Raw genomic sequence first — 26,031 nt, forward strand, 5'->3', positions numbered from 1 at the left:
GCTCGAAGTCATGTGACAGCCTCCGGCACACAGATTGGACAGTTGCAAAGTCCTTTCGTACAAGGGCTTTTGGGAGTTGTATTTTTCTTTTGTTTTGCGGCAACATCGTCACCATCATCATCATTATCATCACCATCATCAACAACAACAATAACATTTGTAAGAAGAAGAAGAAAAATAAAAAGCATTCTCATTTTTAATGTAGGCTATTGGGCATAAGTGTGCATTTCAAAGCTGGCAGGTTACATGCAACAAGGATCATTTGGCCTTTGGTTACTAGAAGAGCAGGTTATCATTTAACAACAACACACTCAGATTATAGAGAGTTTGTCTTAATACATTTGGTGTTTTTTTACTATAAGTTTCTACTTAGGGTACTATTTTGTGGACTCCCTGCACAGAACTGCAGCCATTATAACATGGCCATGGACATCTTAACATACTGCCAAAAAAAATATTTGACCTGATGGCTGGCTCTAGTTGTTTGAATAGCAAGTCCGCCAGGTATCAGTAGATAGTAACAACTTTTGTTTCACTTCAGTTAAAGATTAACCTGAAACATGTCCAGGATGACTTGACAATATGTAAGATTTGTTTTGTTTTAATCTTTAAGCTAGATTGATAAAAATAAAATGTCCTGTGGTTCATCCCAGACACTAAATTACCATACACTGCCATGAAAAAGTATTTTCCCCCTTCCTGATTTCCTCTATTATTGCATATTTGTCACACTGAATGGTTCCAGATCCTAACACAAAATATATTAGACAATCATTTTTGAGGACAGAGCAGAATGTATGGTTCCCTCAATAATGGCAAGTGGTTCAGGTCCCAAGGCAGCAAAGTAACCTCACACCATTACACTACCACCACCATGTTTGACTGTTGGTATGATTTTCTTACTGTGAAATATTATATTTGCTTGGTGCAAATTTAGCTAATTTCTGCAAATGGGTGACGAGCATTTTGCCTTGCCACTCTCCCACAAATCCCAAAACACTGACTTTAGCTGAACTAGAGTGGTCTGCAGTTCTTTGGGTGTTCTTCTGGGATATTTTGTGACTTCCTGGATGAATTGTTGCTGTACCCTTGGATCAATTTCTGGCAGGCCAGTCGCTCCTCTAAAATGGCTCTGACTGTGGTTCAGTGAAGACCCAGAGCTTTGAAAATAGCTTTATAAGCATTTCCAGACTGATATGCAGTCAATGACCACTGTATTTTATTAGCTATTTATTAGACTTTTTTTTTACTTTGGTTGGGCTTCTGCTTCACACACAAAGTTTGAAGTGTTGTGTGCAGATGCTCTTCTGCATACCATTGTTGTCACGCATGGTTATTGGTGTTACTGTCACCTTCCTGTCAGCTTGAACCAGAGCCGCTCAATGGTTGTTTGTTGTATTTCACATGCTTTGTTATAAACTTTAGATACTGTTGTGTGTGCAAATTCCAGGAGATCAGCAATTTCTGAGATATTCAAACTAGCCCGTCAGGCACCAACAATCATTCCATGGTAAAAGGAATCATATTTATTTTTCCATTCTGTTTTTTTTTGGTCTGACCAACAAATTAAAGTCTTGACCATGTGATAGGCATGATTGATATGATAGGTTGATGGGATTCATTTTTCTCATCTCTTCTGGAATTTTCTTTGATCAAGTGTGCTTGTAGAACCTTTGTGGTGGCGACTTTACTCTGATGGTAAAGTTCAATATGAGTGAGGTTTAGATTCAAAAGAGCTAGCTGCAATCAAGCCAGGTTATGTTCAATCAGCTGAATGTAATTATCAATTAAACTGGGTTAATTGGTTGATTGACTAAGGGAGCAATTACTTTTATTTTCTGTTTCAGTTTCCCATTGTCTCATACAGCATTTTGTATAAAGATCTAAAAGATCATTCAGTATGACAAATATGCAGTAATAGGGGAAAACAGGAAGGGGCAAATACTTTTTCATGGCACTTTATCTCTGCGGTCCAAGGACACATATTCTACCTTAATATACATATTTGAATCTTTTATTAATAGCTTTTAGGTAGGTAAGGTCAATTCAGGTAAATCCTCTAAATCCATCCATCCATGTGCTTGGATCTAGAAGCACAAGCTGTGGTGACCTGCTTTATTAATTTAGTCCAAGTACATTTACTCAAAGAAACAAAAATAACTGTTTTGTGCATACATACTGGACAGATGGAAACATTGCAACTGCATGTTGTCAGCATGCTTTAATCACAAAACAGGAAACACATGAATAACATTACCATTCCAGGTCACAGCCCTGTGATTTAGTATGGAATACAATCAGAAATAAACCTTGTGAATGACAGTGAAGAAGTGGGCTTCACCCATTTGATGGTCTGTCCTGCATATTTTTTGTCTTGAACGGTACATTTAATGTGTGCATGTTCAATTTGTGCATGTGTGCATTGCTGAGTGTCCTTCATTCGGCAGGATGGACACTAATCCATAAACAGGATCAACTCAAGAAGTGCTCAATGGAAGCAAAATATCCTAGCCTTTGGGGCTTATAAAACAAAAGCTAATTCCAAGCCTGGAATATCCAGAAAGGAAAATTGCTGGTATGGCAAGGCTCAAATCCCAATGCACTTCTTGTCAATTATATTTATGTTCCATTACATTTATATGGTTAGCCAGATTCATCCGTGCTGGGGATCCACAGGTAGGCATTTGGAGAGATTTACTGCCCGTCCTCATGGACAAAATTAAAGTGCAATGTACCATTTATTTAAACAATAAGGCATTAAGTTAAACCTTAGACAAGGGAAATATCTCAGAACGTATCTGGTTATCAGGGAAGGTAACAGACCTGGGTCAAATACATACAGTAATTGTTTGGATTAAAATGCTTGTATGCGCTTGAGCTTGGCTAGTGTATTGGAACCTATGAAATACTCAACAAGTACAAACCCCACCTTCTGGTCCTCATGGTTGTCTCAATTGCACACCAGGCAAGATCAATTGAGCTTAGAAAAGTATTTGAATCAAAAACAATTACATATTTCACCCAGGTCTGGAAGGTAAAAAATATAAATTATTTTGTGCATAAATTGCCTTGTAGTCAGCTTCATCCATTAACATGACAGAGAGATCATATCTCCATTCTTTTGTATGTACATATATATATATATATATATATATATCCGTATACCTTGCGTGTTTGCTTTATATTATGATTCTGGCAGCAGTACAAAGCATTAGACTTGTGACCACAGTTAATTATGCTGTTAACCACTAGACATTCTTGCTGTTACTTTGTGATTAATACTGAAGCAAAAACGATTAAGACATGTGGAATGTCACATTGAGGAACGTCAGCAAAATGAATGGGTTATGTGTCTAATTTATGTCATGTAAGGCAGCCAAACCAAAAACAGCCCAAAGGTAAATAATTGGTATACAAGTTCAAGCATGAAAAAAGCAGGGTGTAAGCAGCATACCAGGAGGCATGAATGTGTGTTTATGTGATTAAAAGGAAATGAAAAGGGAGTGGCATTGAAAGCATTGTTTTACACAACAATCAAGCTAAGAAAGCAGAAATAGGATGAAAAAACAAAGCCCAATTTGAAAAAAGACACAGAGCCTTTCATCCATTTATACAGTTTTATTTTTTAAAATCTAAAAAATATCAAGACAAAAATAAAATAAATCACAGATATTCACAAACTGTAATGGCTTATAATAATCTCCTTGGTTACAGAACCAAAAGAGAAGGGACACCCAGAGTTAGGGTGAACTGCACAAAAGGATTGTGGGAACAGGGTATGGCGGGATCTTTTCTAGAACAGTCAGCTAACGTTAAGTTCTGGCACGCTGCATCCATTGTTTCTTTCATTCAGCCTCTGAAATTCAAATCACTTTCAACAAAAAATCCGTAGTTTTGAGTGACAATTACACGCCTCGTGCGAGATAAAATATGGAACGCAGGTGCTCATTTAAATTGACGTACAGTACTTACTCATGTTACCTCAGTATTGTACAATGGAGGCAGTGTGCAGAGGGTTGTAGAAATATCAACACTTGCAGTTCACCCTAAGCTGAAAATCCCTGACCCCATGTTTCAGTAGTGTCCCTTGTTAGGAAATATACCGTCCGGTACCCTTCCTTGGCTGCTGAATGTTCCCAAGGTATCCCACCACAGCCACAGACCTGTGTCTCTAATCCAGGTATTTTGCAGTTTTGCAAAAAAAATATAATAGTCCATATGAGGTACCTTTCTGTGTCTTCTTCAAAGTAATAAGAGACCGGTGGTATCCATGTCTGTGAAATGCTTCATCAGTCATTCCTCAGTATGGGTGTAGTGTGTTTTTCTTTAAACATAAGGGTCTTGCTGGTAGGCTTGAGACACCCAGCCAGTGGTGTGTGTGGAGTTTGGGGGTCAAGGGTGAAGACAAAAGACAACTTTAATAGGTGAATCCAGGTGATCCTGGACCTCAAACTAGTTCAGAGTGTTGGGTGCAGAGTTTGGGCCTGCTATCTCCAGAATCTTTCCATCACTTTCTAGAACCCTGGGCCAAACCAGAGTACCAGGAGCAGTGTTATGTCAAAAACATAACAAATATTCCAACATTGTAATACACAGTATTACTGAAAAACTAACTGTATTGTCTGCATTTTCAAAACAAATTAAAATAAAGGATTCTTCTATTGTAAAACAGATTTCAATGTAAGCTATAATATCAATGCTTTTTTTACACCACTGTTTTTTTTGTTTGTTTTTACTTTCATTTCTATTTACAAAGAAACCTTCAGAATTCATTTGCACAAAAAGAAGTATAAATATGTGTACTTCTCCTTTTTAATATGTTATAGATTAGGAAAACATAATTTACAAAATAGTTTATTATGTACAAGCCCCTTGTAGACCAACTTCCCTCCACTCACAATAAAAAAACATGAGTCTAAACAGTTACAGAACTGACAGGACCATTAATGCGGTCCCCTTTGTGCACCGGCAGTTTTCCAGAATACAGGTGCCTGCCTTTCTCATGTTCCTCACTTCTGTTTTCAGACATGATTGGCAGTAGCTTCTCATGGGAACCCTAGCCAATCACAGTTGAGAGGATACGGTATGAAGAGCAAAGCAGCTCACTCAGGATCATACTGGGCCACCAGTTGAGGTGACAGGTGAGATTGTGGGACCCTGGTCAATCTGAACCACAGTACCATCACCTTTGAGGTGACAAACATACATCAGCCAATTTTCATCTGTTGTCAGTTCAGCAGGAAGATTTCCACTGACGAATAAGCAGAAGAGAAAAGACCATACCAAACACAGGAGTTCACAACATTGTACAGTTAAGAAGCACAGAGTATCAAACCTCATTCAGTACATCCTTTACTGAGATTACATCTTGTGTCTATTTTGGCTTGGGAACAAACTAAAATGGTGTAAGACCTTCAGTCACAACAAATGTCAAATATGGCATCCATTCATAATAACATGTTTGATGTTTAAAACGATTTTGTGGCAATACACTGAAGTGTAACACGTGCCTGGTCTGCCCAAAGTGATTAATTAGACCTCCTTTGGTTATTTAATCTGATTTGCTGGGAAACAAAGGAGGCCATGGGAATCGGTGTTGCCTGTGAATTGCATCAGGACTATGTCTACATCTGCATGAATCAGATACAGCACTAAGCTGTTTGTACTGCTGGAGATTGTGCTCTTCATCACCGCCGATCACAGCGTCTACACTGAACCCTTGGTGGCATGAAGAGTGAGCGTTCCCTCTGGGCCAGATACCTCGGAGACCTGCTACACTTCCTGCTCAACACACCTGGCAGACATAACCGGACAAGGAGCTTTGTCTTGATGGCTTCTTGGGGTGTGGCCACAGCATCCAGAGGAACAACTACTGGAGCACGTCCGTCTGTCCGTCTGCCCGTCTGCGAGCGTGACCACGTTCCCCACCCTGGAGTGACCAACGGAGCGAGGGAGTGGCCTGAGGGTAAAGTTTCAGACTGGGGGCCTTTGCAGTGCATCGCTCCTCACCAAGTTCACACAACGTCCTGTCGTGTATGGCTCTGAACATTCCCGAAACGCAGCCCTGTCCCTGGAAAGCGTCCCAGGCCAAGCCGCTCAGGAGGCCCTACTATGAGTTCTGTTCCAGGTACTCATCAATCATGGTGAGATTGTTCAGCCAGTCCTCGTTGGAGCCCACCAGTGTTTCTATGAAGTCCACCTCGCCTCCCCCACCGCCCCCACCTCCGCCCGGCACTCCAGGCACCCCCCCGTTGCTCTGGTGCTGGGCACACTCGCACGGGGCCAGTTTATGTCCTGGGTTGCCGCTGCCATAGCCCATGCCTAGAGGGTGCTTGCTGGAGGAGGAGTAGCTGGGCGGAGCCATCCCGTGGGTGGGCGGCACCATCCCCAGGGGCGCTGGTTTCATCACAGCCATGGCCGACAAGGGGCCCCGGGGCCTCAAGCCTTGCTGGGCCATCGAGGGGAGGGGGTGCCCTGGGGGCAGCTTCTGCATGTGCCTGCCGGGCAGGTTGGGGGCCACCTGGTTCGGGAGAGGAGCCCCAGTCTGGTGGGGGGGGAAGTTGGCGGGCATGCCGGAGCGCAGGGGCTGCTGGGAGAACTGAGGGGGCCCCCCACCCGCCCCCCTGCCCGGGAAGGCATGCTGGTGGAGCCCGGGGTCCATGTGCGTGTTGCAGCCCATGCGCATGAGCCCCTGCTGCTGCTGCTGCTGCTGCTGCTGCCACAGCTGAGACTGAGGCTGTGATGGCTGCTGGGGGTTGAACACCATACGCGGGACGGCGCCGCCCTGGTGAAGGGCATGCCGAAGGTGCTGAGGCTGTAAGGACCCGCCGGGGAAGGAAGGGCCCGGCATTCCCGACCGGGCTGGCGCCTGGCTGTGATGCGTGGGCTGTCGAGAAGGTACGCCCATTCCCATCATGCTCTGGCCTGACTGGAGGGGCATACCGAACTCTTGGGGAGGGTGATAGAGGGCCTGCTTGGGGCCGGCGTTGCCCATGAAGGCTCCGCCGCCGCGGCCTGGCTGGTGGAGGGGCCCCGGAGGCAGGCCCATCCGACTGGACAGCATGGGGTTGTGGGACAGCATGGAGGGGTTGGCTGGGGGCGTCCCCATGGGGAATCCGCACTCTGAGGGGAGGGGACGGCCGACACCTACAGGAGGGGAAGAGAGACAGAAAGTGTTAGGTAGGTAAACAAGGTGTGAGTTTTATCTTGGCCTTTCTATTTTGTCACTGGTTCCCTAAAAATCATAAATGACCTTCTAGAAATTAATGCATGGGGCCTACAGACCCATTCTGAAATTGGCTGAAGGGAAATCAAGTATAATGTGCATGGCTATCATAAGAATATTCAATGAGGTGCATGATAGGGACCCAAAAGGTTTGTGATTCGAGCACTCTGTAACCACGATAGGATCTGTTCAACTCTTGGGCCCTGGAGCAAGGCCATTAACCCCACATTGGTCCATGGGGAAGTGTTCTCAACTGTTAGTCACTTTGGATACAAATGTCAGCTAAATTACTAATGTACTTTAATGTATTGGATCATGTGTCTGCAGCTTCCTTTTTCGTGGTAAAGTAATAAGAATTGGAGCCACTTACAAATACGTAAATCTGAGCCAAAGGCACATCCCTACATAAGAGTGTTGTTTGCTTATGAGATTGATTTGAAACACTACGACAAGGTGGCATCGAGCTGCATACAACTGGAACTGGCTACCATTAAGCGCTGGCTTCAAATAATCTCTCCAGCCTCAGTATTATACAGTATATAATCATATATTGAACAATGTGAAATATCAAAATATAATCATGTTGAGGGCAACAGTGATGGTGGTACAACAGGAGAATACTGGATTTAAACCCAAATATGTGTGAAAAGCGTTAATCGTGTAAACATATATACAGCAGGGCGGACATTTTCCAAATGTGCCCATGTTTTTATCTTATTACCTGCTGGGATGCCTGAAGCATGAATTTCAGCACAATCATCAAGGTGTGTACTGTATTTATCTTGTGTATTGTTGACACCTCAAACCCATCTCTGTGAAGCAATTTCATTTTGTGACCGTCTCCCTCCCTTCTGCATCAGTATTCAATCATCCTCCTCCAGATTGTACTGCTAAGTTCAGTTCCACATTTGTCTTCTGAATGCTCCTTTTTTAAACGAATGCCTGTGGTGTCCTCACCTTGAAATGGCGCCACCTGCTGGCAGTCTGACATCTGGCCTCCATTCATTTGCTCCATCTGCCTCTGCTTCTCCTGCAAGACACCGATGAATCACGCTGTCACTCATCACAGGCATGCTTACTCAGTCACATTGCCATTTGCCAAAGTTGAACTGAGCCCATCTACTGTGAGAGCACACACATATGCGCGCACGCACACACACGCGCACATGTGCTACACTGTACATGTGCATGTGGACAAAGCCAGTCAATTTGGTGAAATCGTTGACTGAGAGCACTCAGAAAGATGGCCGTCCCTCAGTTTGCCTGTCGGTGTCTGGCTTACCTGTTGGATCTGTTTCCTAATCAGCTGGTTCTCCAGCAGCATGTTGTAGTTGCTCTGGCCAGGCCGAGGCACGGCGGAGGGGTCCTGGAGCCGAGGCACCATCCCGGGGCTCTGGTCCTGAGAAAGGAGGGGGAGACGGAGAGGTGTGAGTCAGGGAGGCACAACTCAAGACTCAAGAGCACATTTTAACTTTGTTTCACCATCAGTCAAAACTACTTAAATAATGGTAGACATGCATGCAAACGAATCAATAAGGCACATCAATCCATTCTTCAAACTGTCTCAAAAAGCACATGGGGTAGCATTAGTATGGAAAAGAGTACTTTATCAAATCTGTAAATAAAAAAGAACTGGAGGGAAAAACACTAACAGCTACAGTATGTCACGAATGAAGATATTTCCATTTTAAAGAAATAACTAGGGAAATGGAGAAGCTGGGGGCCCATGAATTAAATGGATCCTTCCTCATTTGAGGCCTTACAAAATGTAAATCAACAAACATCCAGCAACATCTAAAAAAGGGGAACCAGAGAGTTTTAAAAAAATTAAACAAACTGACCAAAACAAAATGCCTCTGCCCTTTCTGACCCAGCTAGGCTTCCTTTCCTGACAGCAGGCTGTAAATAACTGTGCTGGGCGGGTTTCCAGAGCCTAACGTTTGTTTGTGTTGGCCCTGGGGAGCCCGCTCCATCAGGCATTCCCACATGGAGAAGACTTCCTCTCTCGTCCTGAAACCCCACAATCCCCTTCTGCTTAAACACCCATGTTACCATATAGTGTGTGCGAAATAAATGCACAACGGCAAGCTAAAAATACAGGAAATGAGAAAATGTAAAGTACTCTGAGCCACCTTTACACTTTTGAAATAAAATATCCAGTCAATATTTTTATTCATTTATTTTTGAGAAGGCAACGAGAAAATCTGCTCGCATCCAATACAAATCCCGGATCTTTGATGTGTTATACCTTTGATCCCATACATCTCTATTTACTTGCACACATTTCTGCATGTGCAAAGTATGATAAGTTATGCACAGATCTAGCGTGGCCGCAGAAATGACATCCCGATGGGAGTATTGCTGCTCACTGCAGTGGAAATGAATGACTTGTCAGCACTAGTGTTGGTAATGGCTATTGATCCCTTTCCTGGCCAGGCAGAATTGGAAAAGCACCAGAGTGAAAAGTGTTTGTGTATTCTGAGCTTAAACCTGTCTTCTGTGCAAGGTTAGGTATTTCCACAATTTTCAGGGCATGCTGCCCCCGCAGCTTCCATCTTTCAAACATCATGAGAATTAATGGTATAAAGCACATAAAGATTTGGTTTCATTTGGGATCGAATAGCCTGCTCAATCATGTGTTGCCTCCTACCCCCTTTCTCAGAAAACCCCAGGCATTCTCTAAGAAATTACAGGCTGCTGCATGATACTAGAGCACTGAAAGCAGTGTTTTGTTGGTTTTGAATGAGCATCTCACCAGTGGAGCACACACAAACGCAGACAATGTAAGCGGCGCGTTCATATTTGGTTGTTTTCATCCGTTCGTGCGTGTGGGCGGTTGCCTGGTGAGGCGGTGGGGAACTTCGTAATAATATTACTAATTGTTCTGATGTTGAGCCCGGGGCGGTTGTCATTGCAACATCCGACAGAGAAGGCTTTTCTTCCGATCATAAATCTCTTCCCAACATGCACCAAAGAAACAATAACAAAAGGAAAGGCCGGGGAGGACAAAGAAGAGGGTGCAAAGGTAAGAGCCTTAGTAGACATGGACTTCTGCCATGTAAGCTCCAATTGCTCAGTGTGGAATACATTATTGGAGCTATGCCCACATCACAACCTACACATTTTATTACATATTCAAAAAAACTAGGATAACTGCAGTGGAGTGGACTAAGCCCGGACACATTTTTTGAAAAAATGAAAAACATTTTAATGAGAAAGCCTTTTTGCATGATCTGTATAATAGAATTGGACATTGTCTGTGAAATGGCGGACGTTGACCTGGCGTGGAATTATTTTAAAACAACCTTCTTGGCCCTAATTAATAAGCATCCACCTTAGAGTCAGTGGGAAAGACCACCCATGATTTAATTAATCTATCTCATCCCCTATCAGAGAAAGAGATAATGCATGGGCCAAAGCTAAAAGAAGTAATGATGCTGGGGACTGGGTACATTATAGGGCATTATGACACAAATGCTCTAAATTGATTAAAAAAATAAAATAAATTTTAAACTACCTTAAATCCATAAATGAGAACCTTAATGATCCACATAAAATGTGGAAGTTGGTTAAATGATCATCAGGGCCTATGACACCCTCTACTCTTCCTGATCTTATAAAAGTAAATCAAAGCAAAATTAAGGGTTAACATAATATAGTAGATTTTAATAAGCATTTTATCACTGCAGGCTGTGCAGTGTGCACTCTCTCAAGTCTCTCTGTAGACAGTGTAGCCACCACCTTAAGTTGCCCTGGAAATAGTTTTCATTTTCCCCCCATTTCTCCCACTCAAGTTTACAAAGCTCTATCAAGTCTTGATCGTAAAAGGTCTGCTGGTCCTGACCAAATTGAGCCGTATTTTTAAAAAACTGCTGCAGATCTGATTGCAAGACCTATGCCTCCATTTTTATCTCAGTCTAAGCTATGGTGTGATTCCCAGCTCCAGGAAGTCAGCGTTTGTCCTTCCTTTATTAAAAGTTGGAGATCCCTCTGTCCTGGATAATTATCGCCTTATTTCCAGACTGTCCGTTACAGCTAAATATTTTAATCAGTTGCAAACTAACAGCTAAAGCACCTTTTGTCAGATAATAATATTTTTAGTCAAACTCAGTCAGGTTTTAGACAAGGGCATAGTACTATAACTGCAGCCATATCAGTCACAAATTATATTATTACTGTTCTGGGTGATGAAAATTGTGTGCTGCACTTTTTATTGATTTATCCAAAGCGTTTGATTCAGTGGATCATGGTCTTCTCCTGCAAAGACTCAAATACATAGGTATTAGTAACCCTGTGCTGAATTGCTTTTCAAACTATTTTGTCTGGGAGAACTCAGTGTGTGTCCATAGACAATTATAACTCTGATAACTCTGCATAGGAAAGACGGGTGTTCCTCAGGGATCTATTTTGGGATAATTTGTTTTCTATTTATATAAATGATCATGATATCGGATTAAACCCAGCAAAATTACACCACTATGCAGATGATACTATTATTTATACCATGGCACCATCTTTAAAAATGACAATGGATTCTTTACAGACTACTTTAAACGTATTGCAGATCAAATTATGATTTTTACGCGTTCCTGTAAATCACCCACCGACGGTCTTAGATGGCACCAGATGGCACTCCTCTAGAGAGGGCAACCGCTTACAAATACCGTGGCATTTAGCTTAATGACAAGTTCACTTTTGGTGTACATATTCATATCCTCTTTAAAAAATTAAGACAAAAGTTAGGTTTTTATTTTCGTTGAAAACATTTTTTTCCTTTCACTGCTAGAAAAAGATTAGTCCAAAATACCTTTTTGTCAGTATTAGACTATGGTGATGGATGTAATTTATATGCATGCATCTCCATCTCTTTAAAAAAAAACGGTATGTAGTCTATCATACTGCTTTACGGTTTGTAACTGATGCAAGCGTCCGTACACACCATTGTAACTTATCTGAAATGGTTGAATAGACTTAATTTCGTCTCAGGAGAAAAACCCATATGGTAATTTTTATTGCAAAAGCTTTACTGGGTAAATTACCGCAGTAGCTACATATCTCGTTTGCTGACATATGGCCCCAGTAGTGATATAACACCAGATCATCAGAGAAAATTCTCCACCCGAACATTATTATTGAATAACGACAATAATAACGATAATATGGATAAGAACACGTTCTTGTCTGTGCATACAGTTGTTATACACAGTCTTATGCATAGAAATTTAAATACTCCCAAATACTCCCAATTTCAGAAGACCACAATCCCTAGAGATAGACGGCGGTCGACTAAAATTATGGTACAATACAGGCCTTCACTCCACAGGGTAAAACAAAGATTCATGCTGTCTCCTAAAACCGTTATTTCAATCCCAGTTGCTTTGATCAAACGCCATGAACAAATGAGGATAGACTCAAATGATTACTCTCAACAGAAAGGTGTCCAGAGGCTATAAACCCGCCAGTCCCCTATATATTTATTTCGCAGCTAAAGGGCCCGGGGTGAGAGGTAAAATTATCTCCATAAACATCGCACGCAGTGTTGTGGTCACTGCTGAGTGAGACTGCGCTCAATAAACCTCACCCACAGTTGTGTGCAATAAAAATGTATTTAAACGTTATCCATTAGTTACCCATGTGTAAACTTTAAACGATCAATCATTTAAATACACTGTCATACTGCCACACCCGCGCATCAAGGTAGTTCTGAAACTGTAGTGACGGAATATATGATCAGTAGTCCTCCACACTTGGGCGTCATTTTATTTCTATCCAACTCCCTACGCTCTCCATCAGTAGTACACAGAGAGCATTGGCATCTTGTCAAACCCACACCCATTTATACAAGGCGTGTTCACAAAGCCTTCCTAAACCAGTTCCCAGATATGTATTACTAAGCATGGAAAAGCACTCGGGCTGTTTCGTCGTTTGGACAATTGGCTACTGTTAACCTAAATGCATGCCTTTGTTTTTTTAACGTACACCCTTGTCTTGTTCAAGCGCCGCATTTTTCCCGATGAACGCTAGATGGTGTCCCTGGATCCCCTCTTCTGTCTGCCGGCTCGCTCGTTTTGATCGCATTCTTTCAGGATGGAAGGCACACATCATGTGCGGCCAGGGACAAGAGTGGCGCTTATCTTTTCCGTGAATTGCAGTGTCTGTTTCTGTCACCCTATAACAGCACGTCAATCACCCTTTCTCAGCGTAGGCTACTAGTCAAATTAAGATGTTTCGTTCCACCAAAATCCATGCTCTCTTCTTGCGGTTGCACACGCACGAAACAAAGGAAATAACGCACACAGCCTTGATGTGTAGTCTAACGTGAATGCCAGGAGCGCAGGAATCAACTCGCACTTAAACAATTAGACATTACCATAATCTTTGGACATTACAATGAAATGATAATATCCTTTGAAGACCGTCCTAATCAGACAGAGCATGCATTGCAGTGGACTCAATGACGTGCCAAAGCAAACAGCAGCCCTAGATCTGTTGATGAAGCAGCTTTCCCCATCCCTCCCTCCCTCCACACACACACACACACACACAGCCAAACTACACGCCCCACTACCTTCTCACGGCAGTAGGGCGAATACTTGGTATTGTTCCATCTTTTTCAAGTAACGCACGCGTCTCCACTATGGAGATATAGCCTACGTGGGCTAAATCTCGCAAGAATCGCTGAAGATTCAAGCAGCCTACACCTTTTGATGGTACAGGCGCAGATAGCCAACCCCACACCTATTATGATAATATAAAATCAAGACATGAACACTGATTTGATCATTAAGATTTTAGCTATAATATCCATCTCCAAAAAAATATATTATATTTTCTCGAGAGAATAGTTTATGCGAATGTGTTGGCTACTTGTCTTCACCACTATAGATGTAAATACAGAAACAATAAAGCATGACACTTCCATGAATGACTGACCGCTAAAAAAACATTTATAGTCCGTACCCCTCCAGCATTTACTATCAAGCCTATCTATCCTCGTAACTTTATAGGTACTTTACACATTAATAAGCTGTATCCCGCACATCTCCCTACACAGTTGCTCGGGTGGTGTAATCAAGGCGCTTTTTCCCCTTTGGCTATTGCTAATTTCTTTGGGGTTAGCGCATTTGAGCTGGGGGTTGGGGTTTGGTTTCTGAGTTATGCTATTGTAGGAACGCTAATTATCTTGTGAACTCGTATTCCTCGGGATTGCCGTCGTTTACTTGCTTTCTGGTGTGTGCGTGCATCCTGTTGCCACACTTTCCTTCTCCTTCTTAGCTAGGATTTAATGAGAAGTGCAAGACATGCACAAACACAAGCTGAAGTCTGCCTACGTAAATAGGCCTACCGCTCTAAAAAAAAAAACCAATTCTCTATTCATGTAGCGTTATAGCCTACCTCAGTTCTGTTGTGGTATGGCTATTTAAGGCTTTGTTCCACGGGTTAACGTAGAGGTTGTATGCTGCATTCTGTATGGTTGTAGCAAGAAAAAGAAAAAATAGTGCACGTGTACTTTGAATTAATACAAATTGAACGAAACGTGCTATTGATTTTGCATATTGTCTCAGTCTTCAATGGTCGTTTCATCGCTCTTTTGCTTCCCTTCTAATAGGATCTGTACCCCATTTCATTTGTCAATTTTGGTTGTGGTTTTCACGGGCTGTAATAGCATGTGGAGGAGCTTGAAGGAAGTCCATCTAATCTCTGCGCAAGATACAACCGCCCATGGAGGAATCTGCCATTTATTTCTAAAATGTGATTCAGCACACTCAGCGGGGTAACTATAATTATGAAAATCACTAACACATCCTCAGAAATGTTTTGCTTGAGAAAAGAATAAGCAGAAAGTTCTTGAAATACAGGCACCATACCAGGACCTCTGGATATATTGAGGTGTTCGTTAATGACCTGCCTGTATGTTGAACTACACAAAACAAGGCCTTTGTGCTGAATTACAAAAAGCAAGGGGGTGCTAATACTACCATGGGAAGATAATTGACCACAGTAAAAGCTGCTGCAGGTTGTCTTGATACACAAATATCTGGTCTTGATACACAATCTCCCGTACACCAATGGATACTCTCTTTCAACGAATGAGAATGTCTGTTGAGCTCTCGACTCCCCACTGTCATTTCTCTCATGCTACACACTCATCCTTTGTGTTTATGAATATTAACACTATTTATTGCCACGATACCATGAAAACGTTAAGGCATTGAATCACGCTTTAGTCGAACATCAATCTGCTGTCAATTTGGTCCTTGTTGATGTTACAGTAATGAGGGCTGATGCTCCTGCTGTCTCGCTGTATCGTCACCACAGTATTACACTTACATAAACAGGAATAGCTTATATATGCATGTAGTCAACATCTTTAACCAGCATGAATGTTTAATTACTATGGGAAACTGCAATAGCAAACCAAGAAGAGAGCCATAGAGAGCGAGAAGCCTACCAGGGAAGGAAGCCCACTCTGCAACACGATTGGTGAATAAAGCTCTGTGTTTCTGTCATGTTACTTTGTTCGACCTTGCTTCAAGCTCAAAGCCAGAAAACTGGGACACAGACAGGGGTGTTCTGCAAACAGGTTTCAGAGAACTGGAATTGATCCAGCTGTTAGGGAAGGGCTGGATCACGAGCACTGTCCATTCATGACTCCAGTGTCCATGGTCCAAATTACTGTCCGTGGCTCCAAACACAACCAAGTGCAGCACGGTATTCCCACCACTTCCCTGGAGAGACATATAAACCATATATTCTTGAAAAAGGAAGCACAACAAGCATAGCCTATTGTAATCCCTGAGTAATTAGGACGACTGTTAACATGATGTCCACGTGGCCTTCCCATGATGCCATAGACTTAGTTACAGTATGTACAGTACTAGAGCCAGGTATGGCGAGGTTTTGGGTCAAGCGAGTGCGCCCTTCTGGCCGCGGCCGGTAGTCCCTACCCGATGTGACACAGACCGGTCTGCCGGTGCGGAGGGCTTGCGGGTGCCAGCGGGGGGCACGACGCAGGGCCAGGGGACGGTAACGAATGTGACGCCTGACCTACTTCTCGGGCGGCAGACATGTCCAGGGCGTCCACTCTGCCGGCCAAAACCACAAGGCCGCGCCTGGAAGACTGGCAGCCACTTGGCCAGGGGGCAACGGCAACCATAACCGCAACATCGCACAACCCCCTCTTTCTGTTAGAGGAGTCCTGGTTGGACAGTCCCAGGTGCCTTCCACAAGAGACAGACATGCTGTGTAATAAAACGATGGATCGAGAGAAAGACAGAAACAGGCAGAGGCAGGCATGGACGACAGAAAGGAATGGAAGCAGGTATTCAGAGTGGCTAAGGAGAAACGAGTGAGAGAGAAAAGGAGGCAGAGGGGGATATCCAGTCTCCCATGCCCCTCTTTCCCCTCCAGCTCTTGCCTCTTTGAAGCCTGTAAACTATCCTGGGATCCTTTGAAACACCGCTCTGAATTCCCGGACTTTTACTGGCATGCACACCCCCCTCCCCTCCCCTCTACTCCATTCTCCCAGTGCATGCCAGACACACGCGCACGCACACACACGCTTAAATACAGACCCAAACACACACACACAACCACACACACGCTTAAATACAGACCCAAACACACACAAATCCAGACACATAAATATACACACACACATGCACAACAGCCACACTCTTAAATGGAGACCCCCATGCACAAACAAACTAACAGACACTCAAAAATAGTCCCCCCCCCCCCCCCCCCCCACACACACACACACACAAACAGACACACATAAATACAGATCTACACACATGCACATTCAAACTTGCATGCACACACATATGCGCACATACAGACAAACACACGCAGACACAGAAATACAGATTCACACACAGGCACACGCACACACACAGGCACACACGCACACAGACAGCACTCAGCTAAAGAAAGGTGTGTCTTGGCAGAGCCAAGTTGCAGGGAGGTGAGAGTGGGCAGCCCTATAGATATGACTGAGCCACAGGAGAGTGTATGAGCAGTCTCAGATCACTCTCACATTACCCTCGTTTGTCTGCCTTCCCTGCACAGGAGCGCAGAGATATTTCTGCTTCAACTCCTACATCTGGGTTTCCTTTCCAGTTTTTCATTTGCGACTTCCTGACAGTCATACTGCAATTACTGTTAACCTGTACATAACCAGCAAAAGGACAAATGTGATGAGTAACAATGACTGTCAAAATATGTTGTTGTTATGACTGCTATGCCACTGAAAACAACCTGTAACTGAACACATTTTTTGAGTAACTGCAATTATCCACGGGAAGAAAATGCATGACATTTTCTGTGGTGCAACTGAATTTTAACAAGCGTATTTTCATCTCTCTACGGGAAATCAAAACATGACAAAGCACAGCACGAGCACTGCTCTGACCAAGGGAGAAGGGGAACTTTCTTTGGTTCTGATTTTGTTTGGTGCTGACTGCACCTTGGCTCCGGTCGCTTATGTTTGCCTCCCAATCAACAGAAATCCCTGGCAGAGGTGGGACCCAACTGATGATTGTACTGAGAGGCCCAGATCTGTGCAGCTGGTTAAAACAGCCCATTGTTGAAGCAGAATGAGCGGCATTCAATAGAATCAGACCGCTTCTACGTGGGCAATTTTAATTAGAACTGATCACAGCTCTCAATGAGACGCACACAAAACGACCGCTCCAGTGGCAGCTTGTGCACATATCCACCAGCCATCTTCCCGTCTATCTGTACATTTATTTGACAGCCTTTTCCACCCCCCTCCCTTCCTCAAAGTGAACAGCAGTTGTTTCTGAGAGAGCAGAGGTTAATGCGCTTGTGCTCTTTTCTAAGTAGGCCCTTCCATATCACCCTGGACTGATATCTCCTGCCATCTGCGAGTCCAGCTCCCCCACCCCCAGCCGCCCGCTGCAGCCGCCCTCCCCGTTCCTCCTTGGGGCAAGGTCACTTGGGACAAGTTCAGCTTCTCCGCTCCAACAAAGACAGCATGTCCGGCATCCACCGTCTCTGCCCACTGCTACGCGCTGTACCACGCGCCAACTGAAAATGCGAACACCCACCCTGATCGAAACGAGTGCGCATAGCTGGGCTTTCTAGATCTACGAAACGCTCAGTTCACGTGTGCGCTTCAAAAAATGATCATCTGTCAAGACAAGCTACCCCCTTGGCAATCTGAAATGTTTGCTGAATCAGTTCACCCACACAAACTGCTCATTTGACAAGCAATTCAGTTGAGACTAGAAGTCCTGCTATTGCCACTATAAAGACCAGAATGAATGGCACACACTAACAAAGCTGCTATGTCACCTGATTACTTTGTGCAGTCTGTGATTTCACTCGTGTGGACAGGTCACATGACCCCCTGTTGATAAATGCTCGCGTTAACCTTAAAAGCGCTAATGTACTGTGGGGTTTAACAGCGCTACAAAGTTTTATTTAATGTAGAGGGTCAAGTGTTGAATTTGTCTAAACACTGTAGAGATCTTTATACCTTGTTGTACTCAGAGTATTTAGTAAAATATTAAATGTATGTTTCTCTCTGGTGCTCTTCACTAGCCAAGCGACACAGGGAAGGGGGGGGGGGGGGCTACAAGAGAGAGGGAAAGGCAGCGATACAGAGGTAGGAGAGAGAAGGACAGAGAGAGGAGAAAGGTAAAGAGAAATTGCTGGCACTGCTATTCTCTCTCTCTCTCTCGCTCTCACTCCCCCTTCTACTCTCTCTCTCTCTCTCTCTCTCATTGTCAACAGCTGTTGTTTCAAAGCGCAGAAAGAACCTCTTTCTTTGTTGCTTGGTGAACTCCTCTAGGGAGAGTGAGAGAAGGAAAGAGAGAGAGAAAAAGAGAACCTCCACTATAAAACTGATCCAATTATACAATTCAGAAAACACCAAAAGGCAGATTCAGCTCCCCTCACATACATGCTTGTGCGCACACACACATTTTCGCCCATATTCATAAACACAAAGGATGTTGGCATTCTCACTGTGTCAAGGGAGTCACTAAATATTCAAAGCAACAATCTTGCTGCGTGGCAGGGGGTGGGGGTGGGGTTTATGGTTCATTGGGCTACACTTTGCCTCTACAAAGAGACAATTCAAGGTTTATTCGACTCATTTATGAGGCTTGTAAGTATTTGGACCATGAAAAATGTATTTAATGCAATGTGAATATAATTTCATATTGCACTCTTGACCATGGCAATATTTGTTTTGCATACAGGTGTTTTAGAGAATTTGTCTCTGCCACATTAATTTGTATTGTGAATGTGGTAGAGAATGAGAATTGATTGGGCTTATGGCTGGAGCACAGGTTTCAATTAAAAGAAAACTCACACACACAAAGATCCGTTTAAATACACTTTATATCCTGACCATGATCCACCCACGCCTTGACATGAATTACTCATGCTTCAGCCTGCAGTGCACCCTGGGAGATATGTAACCGAATCCCAGGCAGTATCATGGCCGTCTGGCCTGAAGACATATCAAACAAGCGAGCAAGCGCAGGAGAGCTCAAGTGCATTCCTCTGCTCCTGCTAGTTTATCTAACAACAGCAGTGCGAGGACCTCCAGCATTCTCCCTCACAAGAAAGCAGAGGGGTCACTGTCCGTGGACCTGCAGCAGGTGCCTGAGAGAGATTACAATCTGTGCCGGAAGCCACTGGCCAGAGTCCTGTGCTTCATCGAGGACCTACACCCCCATCATAAAAAAATAATAAAGCACAATTCCTCGTGTGGTTAGGGAACCTTTGTTTGTGGACCGTGTTACTACTATGGATGTGTCCCTCTTAGCACGACGGTTACACATTCCTAAACATCTCCCTTCATAATCCATCCATCATACTAATCGATCTAGCTCATCACTATGACTGCAGCACTGCCATAAACACTATCACTTCTAATAAGGCTAAATATAATGGTAATAAGAAATCGGTTTGTTAATAATACGCACAGTGATACAATGTTAGCAATAAGAAAAGCAATATTTTACTTTGCCTTCTGAGCCACACTAAGGGTGAAGAGAGGTAGATGGCGGAAAGGAATGTCAATCCATGTGTGAGTATATAAGCACACCGCTCTTGTTGTGTGAAGCCATTAAAGGAAGGCAGAGTTGTATTAATTATTCATCTTCAATTTAGACAGAGGTCAGAGAGAGAGAGAGAGAGAGAGAGAGAGAGAGAGAGAGAGAAAGAGCAGTGAGAGAGAGAAATCAGAAACCCCATTACCGTGTACACCTTCTCAGGGGTCCATGGGGTCTGAGAAATCATGATGAAATGCTCTAAACCCAACCCCCCCCCATCATCATCCATTCTTCAAGAGCAGTCAACGGAGAGAGGAGCTCCAGTGCTTCCTGTCTGCAGAGCCAGAGAGCAGAGAGAGAACAGGCAGCGACGCAATCTGTCTCAGCAGCAGCCAGCTTTCCCTGGAGTCTCCCTCACGCAAGCATCTGAAGAGGCTCCCACTCATTACCAGCCTTCTTCATTATTCACCTGTGTCCCAGGAGGGCTCCCTCACGCTGCCACGCTCACGTCAAACCAGCAGGCGCTCGGGATCCCTCCACCAGATTCCGCCAAGGGTTCTTTGGATCGTCTCCAAAGAGGAACCTGTTTTAGACCTTTATGGAACCCTCTGTCATAAGTGTGAAGCATGAAGGCTCCCAGACAAAGGACTATTTTGCCTGACAAATGACCCTTGAACTAGATAGGGTTCTTCAGAGGGTTCACAGGGTTCCTTTCGGATGCATTTATTTTCTGAGAATGTTGAGCTTTTTAACATATACACTCACTGAGCACATTATTAATGCGACCATCTAATCAGCCAATCATGTGGCAGCAGTACAATGCATAAAACCATGCAGATACAGGTCAGGAGCTTCAGTTAATGTTAATGTTAAAAATGTTATCTAAGTGACATCGACCATGGAAAGATTGTTGGTTCCAGACAGGGTGGTTTGAGTTACTCAGAAACTGCTTACACATACAACAGTCTCTAGAGTTTGCAGATAATGGAGCGAAAAACTAAAACAAAAAACATCCAGCAAGCAGCAGTTATGCGGGCAGAAACGCATTGTTAATAAGAGAGGTCAGAGGAGAAGGGCCAGACTGGTCAAAGCTGACAGGATGGTGACAGTAATGCAAATAACCACACATTACAACAGTGGTATGCAAAAGAGCATCTCTGTACACATAGGCTACGGCAGGATAAAACTTAAAAAGTCTAAGAAAATAAGTCTAACAAATACCTAATAAAGTGCTCACTGAGTGTACATACTCAATGTACACCGACGTGACGGCCAGTCAACCGTGGACCTGGGCAGCTCTGCAGTTTACTTTTAATTCAGAGATTCCAGACCCAGAGTAGATGGCTTGGTCTAATCAATTGACCTCATTTATCAAGGTATGCTGCCACAGATAACTGACAGACATCTTGAAACCAGGTTAGCCACCCCTCCTATACTCTATAGCAGCCCCCTTAAAACAGACTTCACACCATGACCTCAAGGCGTTCTCAGTGGGATATACACATCCAACAGACATCTGGAATAGGAAGTGGGCCAGTGTGGCACTTAATAAATCCTCATGGACATGCTACAACTGCTTGACGTTTCTTGCAGAGTTGAGTGGTCTCTCTCTTATGTTCCTTCTAAACTTCTAAAGTAATGCACCGGTCTCTAATTGGTCTAAATGCAAAAACTATGGTCGAGAAAAGCAAGGAAATGGAAAGACAACCACTTATGAGGCTATAGTCTGCCCTTTGGCTGAAGCTGAAATGTCAAGTCCTAATCCCCCCCCCCCAGTCCACTGGCCCCTCCTCTCCCTCCCTCCCATATGCCCCCAGTAGCCCATGGTAATCCCATATGAATTAGGTTAATGCTAAAGATACCATGGAACAAACAGTGTGTTTACATTTCACTAATAATCTAATCATGCATTGTGTTGTTCATAGCCAAACGCGTGTTGTTCATTTGAGTCTGACTCAAGCTAGGCTATCTTCTATGACATTCATTTTTCACACCCCATATCACCCTGGCTCTATGGCTCAACAGGGTGAAACAAGGACAGAGGGATTTAAACTCTCACAGGCCGCGTTAATCCATTGTCATTATTTATTTCTTTATTGCACCTTTTCTCTTTTTAAATCTACCTTCCCAGGGTGAAGTATTGATTAGCAACAATTATTATAAACAACAATAAGAGTAACAAATGCACTGATGCCACCAATACAAAAACAACAATGAAGAAGATAGAAAGTAATTACTTGTAGCTTTTTCTGTCATCGTTATTTGTTAATGAGCCCTTTCAGACCTGATTGCTTTTCAGAAGGGAGAGGCCCATCTTTCAGACTGAGATGAAAGAAAAGATTAAGAACATTCTGTGTGATCTCTATTTGGAAAACAATCAAACCAACAGAAACAGTTTTTTTTTTTGCTAAGCACAAAGCACAGGCAGCATGCTTTATTTAGCAAACCGGCCTGTGTACAGTGCCAATTCAAACACACATTACAACGCATCTAATTTGGCAACCTGATTTACATGTGAGACATTGACTCAGCTGATTTTTTTTTGCTAGTGCAATGTATGTGCTGTTTAGTGCTAAAGGGTATAAGATTAGTGCCCAACCCCTGATGTACACTCATGGGCTAGAGACCTAACCTTTACACCACACAGCTAGATCTCTGAGAGTAGAAGTACATTCCCTCTTGCATCACATTCAGCCAATCACAGGGCTTCACTGAAAGGCACACGCCCAATGCTGTCAGACAAGCAACTTCCAAACACAAAACCACATTGTTATGACTAGCCTTCAAGGAGCTGTTGGAACTAGTTTGTTTTGCACGTACTTTTCCTTGTTTTCTTCATCGAAGACGGCAGAGGCCTATCCCGGTGGATTGTACCGCCTGATAATTTGCATTAGTATTGCACACTTGTGTTAGGAGAACTTCAGCATCTGTGTAAACTCATATCTGTTGGCGCATGCATGTGTCTGCTTGTATGTCTGTGAGGACATGTGCATTGTGTGTGTGTTAGCATGTGCACATGCATGTATGTGTGTGTGTGTGTGTGTGTGTGTGTGTAGCTATGTTGATGTCAGAATCAGGTATTCTAAGAAGTTCAGTATTCTATTCTATCATAGGTAACAGGGCCTTGTCACACAGTATATTGCTCCAGTTAAGACTCTTCTCAAGAAATGAATCCCCAGGACTAGGCAGAGACACACACACAGGCACATGCAAAAGCACAGGTAAACAAACACATCCAAATAAACCAAAGCTTCTGCATCCAGTCCAGTTCAGGATATTCTTTTGAAAACATGTGAATCATTACTTCCAAACCTGCCCTTCAAGTTTCACTTAGAAGTACTCTTCCATTGTGTGATAACATTGGCAAAAAACCTCCATAAGACTGCTTAAGAAAGCTATTAGAACAGACTTTCACCTTCAACTAGTAAAGTGCCACTCTCTAATCATAACTCCCTCAAACGGTGTTATGTGGGAAAACCTTCTGCGTTACGCCCAAACTCTCCATGTACGAAAGGATCCATACTGTGTCCAGTTTATTTGTTTGGAAATAGATGCATCTTTCTTACTGCACCTACGGTTGGCACCCCAACAAATAAACAAAAAAAATACTAGGGGAGTAACAGAAAGATGTTGAAGATGTTGCACAGCTATCAGAGTCCCAGGAAGGAAAACTTTACAGCAGCTTTTTACGATCAATACCATCATCTATTTGCTTAAGACAATACTTCCCTATTTACCACAGCACGCCTATCATTTTTAATCTGCTTCCTGGAGACGGAACAGAAACCAGTTTCACTTTAGTTCCTTTGCAATGTGGCACAATGGATCGAAAAGTTCCCCTGTAGACCAGCCCCCACCCCAGCTCCCTCCCGCCCAGCTATCTCTCCACGGGACGTCTGAAGACAAGGCGAGAAAAGACAACAAACTACCGTCTGTCAGCCGGAATAGATTGAAGGGGCAGAAAGATGGAGGGGAATATAAAAGCCAAGCCACACAGGTATAATAAAGCACTTTCAGCGGGGAAAAGCACTGATTCAGCAGCGGGGTGCTGTCTGGGGCGGGCGCGGGGACGGAGCGGGCAGCTGTCAGCGGAGCGACACGGCGCAGGACGGATGGGGGCCGGCGCGGGACGGAGCGGCGCGATTGGGCAGGGCAGCCGCCGCCGTAATGGATGGGCCAAGGCCGGTCCTGCAAGGCTTCCGTCTGGAGACCGGAGCCGTCGCCGCGGGTCAGAGACGAAAAGGCGGCTCTCCGGGCCTGCGCTGGGGAAATGTGCGGGGACTGCAGAAGAGTCTGCTCCACGGCAGAGGGTCCACGCACAGCAGAATTACCGAACGGCACGGGCTAATGACAAACAGCAGTGCTGTCCAGTCCATCTGAACACACATTGTCATCCACTCGATTTCATGTAAATGGGCAGTTTGATTTTTGCGTACAATATGTGAAAGGGGTGTGGTACAATGCAAATTATTTCAAAAACAATAAGGAGAGAATGCAAACAACCTTTACCAGCATGACAGCAGGTCATTGGATTTTATTGTTAGGGGGGAAATCAAGCCAGACCAATTTGTACAATAGGTTGACTGAAAAAGGTAAATGTACAACAATTAAATGTCTTTGAACCATTACTACCATTGCACTTCAAAGATGGCATAATGAGATATAAATATAACAATGAGTCCTCATTAACCCTTTACATGCTACAGAATGCTGAGTGACCATTCTGTGACCAATAAATATTCATCCAATGAAAAAGGCAAGCATCTAAATTAAGTAGCTGGCAAAATATACATAGCATAAATATATACAAATATTCTTTTTTGCAAATTATATCATGACTGTATACATTATCCTGTACATATACTAAGTTGACTTCACATGAAAAATTAGGGAACAAAGTTCTCAGCTTACTTAGCCTGCTTCCCAACAAAGTGTTAACACATAATTAACCAGAAGACTTTTAAAACATTTCAGCAGCATTTCCAGTAATTGCCTTGATTTTGTTTGAAATACCTTTTGGCAAAGGAGAAAAAATCAGGATACAATAGACATTATTGTATGTTTTCACAGTTGTGTTTTTAAGGTTTGTTACATTAGAAGTATTTAATGCTTTCACAGGCAGGCATTTGCAAAAAGTGATAAGTCACTCACTGCATCACAGTGGTTAATAGTACCTCTTGCAGAGGCTAAGTACATGCAAGCTACAATTAATATGTCCAATCAACTCAATATGAGACTATTATACATGACAATGGCAAGTGTGTGGGGAAATGGCGGGTGTGGTCAAATGTTTAGACATTACAAACTTTCTGTTGATCACATCTCACTTTACGACAGCAGGTTACATGAGCAAATCAATGAGGGATTGGGAAAGTAACCAGGGCTTTTGTTTTGTTTTTGTTTTCCTTTCCTATCATTTGGAAAGCCTCTGTCAACCACAGGAAATCCAAGTAATGTTTGCTATGCGACCTCTATTGCCGTCAAAAACAAATTGTGTTTTTTCCATTCTTGGAACCAAGCCGGTGACCTCCAACTCCAAAATCCGATACAAATCAGAGGCAGTGTGATTGTGTGTAGTGTGTGAATGTGCCTGTTTTGTATCTGTGTGTGTATACATGTGAATGTGTGTAAGTCGGATAGTGTCTATATTCTTGTATCAGTCAGTATGTGCGTCTGTGTGTGTGTGTGTGTTTTGTTTGTGGCTGCCTACACAGATAGAGTGTGCGTGTGTGTATACCCCCCTCTGTCCGGTGCTCCAGAACTCAGTCGCCAAGA

The 26,031-nt window shown here is 43.5% G+C and overlaps 1 protein-coding gene across 1 annotated transcript in view; it reads right to left on the reverse strand.

Annotated features, from left to right (window-relative positions):
- Positions 1-3,598: 3,598 nt before the first annotated feature.
- The window catches only part of si:ch73-211e3.1 (mastermind-like protein 2), a 70,524-nt gene continuing 48,091 nt past the window's right edge, over positions 3,599-26,031 (reverse strand). The window contains exons 3-5 of the mRNA XM_061233898.1: positions 8,508-8,624; positions 8,183-8,255; positions 3,599-7,146 (exon numbers count right to left, since the gene is read on the reverse strand). Of these exons, the coding sequence (XP_061089882.1) occupies positions 6,110-7,146; positions 8,183-8,255; positions 8,508-8,624 (1,227 nt within the window). The 3' untranslated portion in view covers positions 3,599-6,109. The remainder of the gene's footprint in view (positions 7,147-8,182; positions 8,256-8,507; positions 8,625-26,031) is intronic.

This window comes from Conger conger, chromosome 3 (genome assembly GCF_963514075.1).
Source record: "Conger conger chromosome 3, fConCon1.1, whole genome shotgun sequence".
In the NCBI taxonomy this organism is placed as follows: domain Eukaryota; kingdom Metazoa; phylum Chordata; class Actinopteri; order Anguilliformes; family Congridae; genus Conger; species Conger conger.